The sequence below is a fragment of the Neolamprologus multifasciatus genome, chromosome 14 (genome assembly GCF_963576455.1).
Source record: "Neolamprologus multifasciatus chromosome 14, fNeoMul1.2, whole genome shotgun sequence".
NCBI classification, from domain to species: domain Eukaryota; kingdom Metazoa; phylum Chordata; class Actinopteri; order Cichliformes; family Cichlidae; genus Neolamprologus; species Neolamprologus multifasciatus.
The window spans coordinates 21522505-21532041 of record NC_140452.1 but is presented as its reverse complement, the minus strand read 5'-3'; the positions used below and the strand labels follow the sequence as shown (position 1 = coordinate 21532041).

The 9537-nt window shown below is 40.2% G+C and overlaps 2 protein-coding genes across 2 annotated transcripts; both read left to right on the top strand.

The window, feature by feature from the left end:
• Positions 1-704: 704 nt before the first annotated feature.
• rflnb (refilin B) lies at positions 705-3171 on the top strand. Its single transcript, XM_085184335.1, has 3 exons — positions 705-1684; positions 2057-2151; positions 2276-3171. Exons 1-3 carry the CDS (start codon positions 1487-1489, stop codon positions 2592-2594), a joined length of 612 nt encoding a protein of 203 aa, XP_085040461.1. The 5' UTR covers positions 705-1486; the 3' UTR covers positions 2595-3171.
• A 2489-nt stretch (positions 3172-5660) lies between these two features.
• dus4l (dihydrouridine synthase 4-like (S. cerevisiae)) lies at positions 5661-9444 on the top strand. Its single transcript, XM_085184336.1, has 6 exons — positions 5661-5767; positions 5887-6008; positions 6190-6307; positions 6524-6646; positions 8418-8644; positions 8742-9444. Exons 1-6 carry the CDS (start codon positions 5676-5678, stop codon positions 9005-9007), a joined length of 948 nt encoding a protein of 315 aa, XP_085040462.1. The 5' UTR covers positions 5661-5675; the 3' UTR covers positions 9008-9444.
• The last annotated feature ends 93 nt before the right edge of the window (positions 9445-9537 follow it).

Sequence of the window (9537 nt, the reverse complement as noted above, 5' to 3'; positions counted from 1 at the left end):
TTAAAAGGGGGCGTGATCATAGGTGTTCTGATTGTTTTTGCGGTGTTTGTCCCGTGACCCAAACTGAACTTGTAGCTTCTTTAAGCAAACGGGATCTTTGGATTCCCTTCAGTTTTTAACACTTAGGTTGTCTTTGACCTTAATCGCACAAATGTGCAGTCATATTCTGTAAAGGTTAATCCTCTGTTAAAAATCATCTTTACTGATAGAAGGTAAAGGTTTTCTTTTAGTGAATGTGTGTCCATAAAAGTGCACAAATAGGTTTGTTTTTTGATCTCAAGGTCAAATATATTCCAAATTTGGCTTGCAGACACCAAAACCTTATCCGATGCCTTTTCCCTGGCTGTGTTTATGCATTTTGACATCAGTGTCTCCCAACTCCATAAGTCCTCATTGGCAAAATAGATGGCTGCATTTAGTGTGCACATTATTTTACATCTTGGGCCACATGCAGCCCTCTGTTATGCTACATTGGCCAGACTAGTAAAACTACATAAACGTGTAAAACTGGAGAACAAGTTTTTTTTAAAATGTGGACTTAATTAAAAAAAGAAAAAAAAACATTTTCTGTAAGTTAACTGATTTTTTTTTGTATCCATTACTTTTATTACTTTGGTGTAGTATGAATGGTCTTTAACAATAGGAAACGCTAGTCCTATGAAAATACAGTTTAAAAAAAAAAATCAAAATCTATATGCACTCCTTCACATTTTGGAAAATTGGGTTAGGAAAAAGTCTTTGCCATTCCTGTGCCCAGGCCTTATGTTTGATACTCCTGCATTAGTTTCTTCAGGTGCAAAATGCCACTGCTTTGAATTGCCTGTATTCCACGGGCAACAGTGCAAAACATAAAGTTTTTCCTTATGCTTCATAACATGGGCGTACACTACTTTTTTTTTCTCACTTGCGCGTTTTGAACAATACCAGGAAAACGCATCAACCTGATTTCGCCAGGTTGCAATTGAATGAGGATCTGGAAAAGTTCCCATGCCTGGCCCGGTCTCTTGTTGCTAATTATCTTCTGACCAATCAGCAGCCACTCAAGTGATTCGAAAGGCGTTTCCTTTCCTGTGTTCGTGGAGCTGAAAGCCCCCTTTGAAGGGGGAAGAAGTTTGAAGAGGACCCGCGGGCAGCAGGACAAGCTCAGTGTTTCTCAGAAACAAACCTGCTCAAGTCTCTCTGAATGTCTTCACCGTGGAGGTGGCATAAAGTGCTCGGCGTTTTTGCGATGTTAAGATAAAGAAGTCTGAAAGCTCGAGTTTCTGGCTTTGGAGTTGTGGAGGGAAGGAAACTGATTTACCGCCTGGTTGATGACTTTTCCAGCGTGCAGCCGTGAATGCTGTCCGGGAAGAGGTTAGCAGCTCACAGCGGGACTCTGTGACGGAATAATTAAGAAGAAGAAGAATACGGCGGACTGCACGCTGGAAGGAATCCTCTTTCGTAACCTGTCTCTTACTCGCTGGGATTTTGCAACTTTTACCTAGAAATGGTTGGCAGTTTGAACTTGCCAAATTTATGTGAAGGAGATCCTCTGGATATGAGTTGCAGGGCTGAGAGAGGACTTGATAGCCCGGACTCTGGCTTACCCCCTAGTCCGAGCCCCAGTGCCTGGCTGCTGCCTGTGTCCGCAGATAAAGCCGGTGGAGTGAGCTCTGTGTCCGAAGACGAAGGAAGGGGCTCCCTGGTACGTACCACCAGTGTGTCTCACTACATCCTGTGATCTAACCCATCAGTTTCCTGTCGGAGCAAAACAAATGGTCGTGAACTGCACCTGAAATCGGACTTCTTGCTCTTAAAAATGACTGTTTTACTTTTGACTGCATGTTGCTATTGCACAGCTATTGATTTGAGACATAACATAGAGGTTATTGAAGTTACTAGGCAACAGCCCTCTTTTAAGTAAAGAAGTAGGCCACTTCAGCACTGAACATACATTTGTTTTAAGTTATTTGTTTATATGCGTAAAAAACCAAAACGTTTTGTTTAAACCGCCTGTGGCTCTGAACTGGGCCAAAGTTCCCCTGTATCCACTGAGGGTCTGTTTCATGTTTTGCAGGTTCCAGCTTTACCTGCTGGATCTTTCCCACAGCTACACCCGCTGTCCTTTGGGGAAGGCATAGCACTTGATCCATTACCACCAAAGGAAATGAGGTGTGTTGACTTTGATGTGACAGCCCAAAAAGCATGTACAAGAGAAAAGTGGCACTGTTTTCTCACAAGTTAGCTTTGCTGTATTTTGTTTGACTAAAATCGCTGCATTCTCTCTTATCCATAGATACACCTCCTCAGTGCACTATGACTCAGACCGCCACTTCATCCAGAATGTCAACCTGGAGCCATGGGGCCAAAGCCTCGAACACTGCAGGCAGACCGTTATGGCTGTGTCCAACAGCACCTGGCGCCACTACGTGACACAGCTAGAGTTCCAGCCTCGCCATCGTCCCAAGCAGTTCAAGAGCACCACCATCATCTACCCCAAGAAAGCCAGCACCATCTATACCACAGAGCTGAGCTACAACTGTCACCGGCTGTCCAGGCGTTTCCTCTCCAGCGTAGAGCTGGATGCTGTGGCCAACAGAAAGTTACCTCAGTGAGAGTGGAATCACGGGGGGAGATGGCCGGGGACATGCTGTCATTCCCTCGGCCCCTAAATTGGTGCTTCCTTAAGGCTAGTTGCCACTGACCTGCTGTCTTGTCTTTTTTTAACACTTGTGTAGCCTGCTATCATTTTAAGAAGTGTGTTTATATAACATGTTACAGAGAACAAAGCAGGTAAGACATGGTTTGAGTAGATTAAATATTCAGACCATGTCAGGACATGTTTATATCCCTGCCAATGAATGAAGCTCTCCACTAGCATGGGTATTACTTTTGAATGCTTCAGGTTGTAGTTGGTTGAAAGGTTTCCAGAGGTGTAATGATACGTTGTTTTTATTAGCTGTAGAAACAATATGGACCCAAATGAGGGCAATGCATATTTGCTCTGAGCAAATTGTGTTGCATTAAGCTGGTCAAGCGTGTGAGTGGCTTCTTTAAAAATTATCTTTAAAGCGATGAGGCTGTAGCTAAAGACAGGAGCACCTTTTAACACTGCTGAGGATGTTCAAGGAGCAGAAGAGCAGTAAACACTTTTTTTTTTTTTTTTAATATATATGCTTAAAAAAAATATATCACTAACTTATCCACACTGTACAAAACGGCTGGTTTTGTTTTGTTTTTTTGTGCACAGCCAACAACTTAAGCTCTTTGCAAGCCTTGCCTCTAGCTACTGTTAAAGGCCGCACTTAATATTGTATGATGTAAATATTGATGGATTAAGGAAACTTCTCTATTCATAATCGTGTGTAAGCTTAAACTGAACAAGCAGGTAGTTTAGATGAATCACGAGTGTGGAGTTTACTGAAGTGGATACTATGTTGGTATACTTTACTAGCTTACTAGTCAAAGTAACAAGCTGCATTCCCCTGCTACAACTTTCCCTGTGACCTGTTTGGAGTTTGTATTTATCTTGTTGATATTTTGGATCTGACTTTTTTATTATCAGATGGTTAAATGAGTCTCTACACAAGTGTGGTGTGCTAAGGAGTATTTTTGTAATTTCTTTTTAAAATTTTAATTGGTGTATTGGTTGACTCTTCTTCTTTCCCCCCCCACATCAGTCAAATATTCAGTGCCAGTTTAAAATAAAGAGATTTGTTAAAAGAACAAGATGTATGTTTTATATGGAGTGAGAAAAGAATGACTGACCTCTAATTTTCATTGGTAAACTGTTTTGAACTATTTCATGGTCACAGACCAAATGCTAGTTAGTGTCTAACCTATTGTCCAGACAATGCCTTGTTAAATCTGAAGATCTAACTTAAGTAATCAGGATATACTGATGTGTGTTGTTTTTTTTTTTTTTGTTTTTGTTTTTGTTTTTAAGTCGACAGCATCAAAATATATTTTGATGTGGGGTGAATCGACCCTTTTAAGCCAGACTCTTTTTGGTTTTTGTATAATTGTGTTACTGTAATGCCCTCTTGTGGCCACAGAGGCAAAGTGCAATAATTTGGCTTTCATCAAAATTCTTCATGTTTAAAGTTTGTGCTCTGTTTATTAGCATTGTGAGCATTAGTTCGATATGTCTAAAGCATTGCTGGTGAGTTTCTTCAAAAAGTACTTTCACCTTTGGCAAGTCTGCCCTGATTAGAGGAGAGTATGAATGTTGCAGAAACCTCCTGCACCATAATTTCACTTTTCATTATTCATAAACCATGTGACCCAGAGACAGGCTGGCGACCAGTCCAGGATGTACCCGCCTCTCGCCCTCTGTTAGATGGGGTTGACGACCCTGATGAGGATAAATGGAAAAGAATGGGTCTGACCTAATAAGAAAAGGAACCATGAACTCCTGCTTAGAACTTCTTCCATATATTTTGCATCTAAGGAACCAGACTGTTGTTGTTTTCTTATTATTATTCTTGAGAATTAGTTCTTCAGGAAGTCCTAAAACACACACACATAATCAAACTAGCAGATGAACAGTATAAAAATAATGTTCTTAGGAAATATATATATATATATATACACACACACACACACACACACACAACAGAGAACTGAAACAGGACCTGAGAGATGCATCTACCCGTACAGTTTATCCATCTGCTGTTTGAGTCAATTGAGAGAGGACTGTCAAGAAGGAACTGCATTTCCGTCACTTGTGTTTGGGATCTTGTCAGAACTGATGGAATTATGAACATGTAAAAGCACCATAATATATTCATCCACTATGCAGTACCTTCTGGAAAGCATCTTAATGGCAACAGCTTTATTTTTCAGCATGTTAGTGATGCCAAACACTCTTCTGGTACAATAAATGCATACCTGCAATAGAACTGACTTTCAAGCTCATTAGTATGATACGAATTCTGCTTTTGCCTTATTATACTGTAATTCCACGCACGCACATTTTTCAATAATTCTATTTGCACTTATTTTCAATTTTCCTAACATAATGAAAAAGGTGTTTACTAAGCATTTGGGTGGAACTTTATTTTTAAAACATAAACATTCACAGACTGTGTTTTTTGTTATTTCTTTAGCGTAAACATCTTCATCTTTTCAAATTTCACCTATCAATCAGCAAGCTTCTATTCCAGCATTGCTCTTCAGTCTCGCGCTTTAGTCTTTTGAAGGCTGAAAAGCTAACTTCCCCCGCAGAACCTGAAGGTCGCATTGCGTGACGTAAAGGTGTGGTCGTGGCGTCGAACAACATTTTCTTTATTTTTCATGATTATTTATTTAAAGAAAATACACATTACACTCTGAAATAGCTATAGCGTATGTTTGGAGGTTATAATACAAAAACTAATAAATTAAAAAAGATTAAATACATAAGCATACATCTTGTTGCATGACGTAACAGTTCATAAGTCCCAAACACGCCCGCATTTTTTCCTCCCCTGTACCACTGAGTGGGCACATTTCCTTTGAGTCCATGTAGTCATACCTGCGTATCTCTGTTTAACAGAATGGCGTTTTACACTGTGAGGTGAGGTCTTCTTTTAGCCTTGAAGTAATACCATAGATGTCGGACGATAGTACATTTGAACAGCGAAAGGTTTCACGTGCATATTGATATAGTTAGCTCTTTACGCTACGTGGCTAACGTTTGGCCGCTTATGTGAAGAATGAAGACCGCTAACGGCAACACGACTGTCATGGACATGTTTGAAAAGGGAAAAGTACTGAAAATTTGTGCCCCAATGGTTCGATACTCAAAGTAAGTGAAAGCTGTCATTTATTTAACTGTAATTTACAATTCCGTTGCTTATGGATGGCTTCTGGTGAAACACGTGTACAGTTAATGATGCTCACTGTGCTAATGTTTATTTCCTTCAGGCTTGCTTTCAGGTCCTTGGTTAGAAAGTACAACTGCGATATCTGCTTCACTCCAATGATCGTTGCAGCTGACTTCTTGCGCTCAATCAAAGCCAGAGACAGTGAATTCACGACTAATGAACGTGAGTAACATTGTAATATGAGCTGGAATGAGCTACTAGGTTGATTTCTTGCACTTCAAACCTAGTTTCTTCAAAGAGAGATTTTCCCTGCGACAATATGTAAAATTTATTAATGTCAGTATTGTATGTATTGCTATTGTTGACATAATGATGGTTTACAACTCTTTGTTTATCTGCTCAGGTGACCGACCCCTGATAGTGCAGTTTGCTGCCCATGATGCTCAGAGTCTGGCTGATGCAGCCTGTGCAGTGGCACCTTTCTCAGATGGAGTTGACCTCAACTGCGGCTGCCCCCAGAGGTGCAGCTACTGATAGTTTAAACTAATGCTGTCACTTTTTATTATTTAAACAATGTGATTGTACGGAATAGCTTTTTCTTTGTTGATTCTTATTATTTACATTTTATTCCAGATAGTAACTAAAGAGTTACTGGGACCAGTAGTTAGGTACAAATCTTGTAAACCCAGTGTACTCAGAACGCTTCAGTATCTTTTTTTTTTGTGTGTTGTTTTCAGGTGGGCTATGTCAGCTGGGTATGGTGCATGCCTCATTAACAAGCCTGAACTTGTTAAAGACATGGTGAGACACGTCAGAAATCAAGTGGACAATCCAAACTACACAGCATCAATTAAAATAAGGTAAAAAAAAAACAAAACCCCACACATACCTTTGTTTCTTTTTGAAGAATTATGACCCCTTTATAATATATAACTTTATAACTGTACCTGTCAGTGATGTTTGTGAACGACACTGTGTAGGCACAGTATGGAGTAAATGGAAGAGCGGCTGGAGAGGTGGAGGTATGCACTGGACAGAAGAGGAATTAAAGTGAATAAAAGTGAGGCAGAATACATGTTTGTGAATGAGAAGGAGACAGGTGGAATCCGGTCGTTAAGTGATGACGCGACAAATCCTACTTCCGGGCCTAAAGTAGTCTGCGTATAATATGGCTTTTGTGTTGTTAACATGTTTAATGTTTTGTATTTTTATCTATTTAATCTCAAAAAACTCCTAAAACAGTCAGTGATCACTGTTGACCTCCCTCGGCTTTTATTACCGCTAATCATTTATGTAAGCTCAGTTTTTAAAACCTTAGGATGTAACTACAGCCCAGCCCATGCAGCAGTATATAAATGACTAACCTCGTATTGTGGATGGATTATCTCAGTTGTTCTCCTGGCTGAAGTTTGGTCCTTTTACAGCATCCTGCCATGCGATTGCATTTGTTCCTGACCACCGAGAACACTCACGTTAACTTTCATCGAGTGGAAAACCAGTTAGCTTGTTTATATTATGCTAACATAGCTGTGTCGCTAGCGGTCACGTAGCACATCATTATATACCAGCTAGTCAAACTTCAGTAACCTTACAAACATCACTGCTGTTTAGTTTTCTGTCTTCATTTATGTTGGAAGTGATAACAGAGCTGTACGTTTTAATTTGTTTCCAAAACCCCGCAGTCAGGACATGCTATATTGCATTTAGATAGAAGCTAGCAAGCTAACTTCCTGCTAACTTCTAACTCCTTTAAATGTCATAAATTCCATTTTCATGGATGCCTGGATGTTAAACTCAGTTATTACACATGGTAGGGCTGAATGCTGATCATTTTATTAAAGATGAAAGACTTTAGACAGTTTTTCAACTCTCAGTAATGCCATAGTGATCGTTTGATATATGGACCTGCAGCGGAGTTTAGGCCCAGACACGGCTAGTGACGTCAGACTTAACGACCGGATGGTGAACATTCAAGATGTAGAGGGAGTGAAGGTAGATGAGTTTAAATATCTGGGGTCAATCATCTAGAGCAATGGACAGTGCATAAGAGAGGTGAAGAAGAGAGTGCAGGCAGGGTGGAGAGGGTGGAGACGAGTGTCAGGGGTGATTTGTGGAAGGATAGCAGCAAGAGGGAAAGGGAAGATTTGCAAGATGGTAGTGAGACCTGCTATGGTTTGGAGAGTGTGGCACTAACAAAAAGGCAGTAACCGGAGCTGAAGTTGGTTGAGCTAAAGATGTTCAGATTTTCATTGGGAGTGACCTGGGTGGACAGCAATAAAAACGAGTACCTCACAGGGACAGCTTTGGTTGAGCAGTTTGGAGGAAAACTTAGAGGGGCAAAGTTGAGATGGTTTGGACATGAGCAGAGGAGGGCTAGTGGAAGGATGTTGAATATGAAGCTGCCAGTTAGGGGGAAAAGAGGAAGAGCACCATGAATGTGGTGAAGGAGGATATGCAGAGGGTTGGTGTGACAGAAGAGGATGCTAGAAACTGAGTGAGATGGAGAAAGATGGTCTGCCCTGGTAACTCTAAAGGGAGCAACCGAAGGAAGATTATTTAAAACAATACTAGTTATGATTATGATACTACTTATTATTGGTATATTAATACCATTACTGTTATCTTTCACAGAATTCACAAGGACCTAAGGCAGACAGTGGATCTATGTCAAAAGGCTGAATCAGCCGGTGTGTCATGGATAACAGTCCATGGTCGTACAACAGAAGAACGCCACCAACCCGTCCATTACGATGCTATAAAGGCAATTAAAGACAGTGTTTCTGTCCCTGTCATTGCCAACGGCGACATAAAGTATCTCCGGGATGTGGAGTTGACCCACGAGCTCACTGGTGTTGATGGTATGTTTGTTTTCAGCAACATTGTAACAAATATACTTCTAACTGTGGCAGTTTTCTTTCTATTTGGCTCATGTTTTTTTCTTATCTTTTTTATTAGGTGTCATGGCTGCACGTGGGTTACTTGCTAACCCTGCCATGTTTGCTGGCTATGAGGACACTCCTTTGCAGTGTATATGGGACTGGGTGGACATATCTGTTGAACAGGGCACTCCGTTCACATGCTTCCACCATCATCTTATCTACATGCTGGAGAGGGTTAGCTCGCAGCCGGAGAGAAAAGTGTTCAATTCTCTGTCCAGTACTTCAGCTGTAATAGATTACCTCCAGAATACATATGGATCAGTACATGATCTCAGGACATGACCACATTGAAAATTAACGGTGTGACTTTAGTTTTTATTGTTATTGTTTTTATGCTCAATAAATTTTTTTAATCTATAGCTGTGCAATTTCTGTCTCTGTTGCTTTCTTTTTTTCTGCAAGTGTGCAATAGTAGGTTATTAAACAGAATATAGAATAATCGTGGTGATTGACGAAGAGTGCATCTCTGTACATGCGTAGTTTGTTTTTGTTTGTCATGTTTAGGTAAAGCATTACTGAGATGCAATATTTCTATTGGCTTCAGGGTTTTAAAAGAAAAAGATATTTCAGTGTTCTGAGAGTGGATAATCAATATGAAGTGTAAGAAATTTATTTCGTTATTTCCTGAAGGAAAAGGAAGGAAAAAAACGGCTTCAAGTAATTAATTATTTGCCTTCAACGTAAATGTCACAATCTTCCCTATAAAGAAAATCTTCAATGTCATGAAATGAAAGGGGTGTTCAAACAGCACTACAGTTTAAAAATGAATAGCAATAACTGTGGAAAATAATTGTACGTAGGACGGACCGCAT

Bases quoted from the DNA above. Each gene is read 5' to 3' on its own strand.
- rflnb (XM_085184335.1), top strand. From the start codon at position 1,487: ATGGTTGGCAGTTTGAACTTGCCAAATTTATGTGAAGGAGATCCTCTG. The intron at 1,685-2,056 runs GTACGTACCACC...CATGTTTTGCAG, and splicing joins ACGAAGGAAGGGGCTCCCTG to GTTCCAGCTTTACCTGCTGG. The intron at 2,152-2,275 runs GTGTGTTGACTT...TCTTATCCATAG, and splicing joins TTACCACCAAAGGAAATGAG to ATACACCTCCTCAGTGCACT.
- dus4l (XM_085184336.1), top strand. From the start codon at position 5,676: ATGAAGACCGCTAACGGCAACACGACTGTCATGGACATGTTTGAAAAG. The intron at 6,647-8,417 runs GTAAAAAAAAAA...TATCTTTCACAG, and splicing joins ACAGCATCAATTAAAATAAG to AATTCACAAGGACCTAAGGC. The intron at 8,645-8,741 runs GTATGTTTGTTT...CTTTTTTATTAG, and splicing joins CGAGCTCACTGGTGTTGATG to GTGTCATGGCTGCACGTGGG.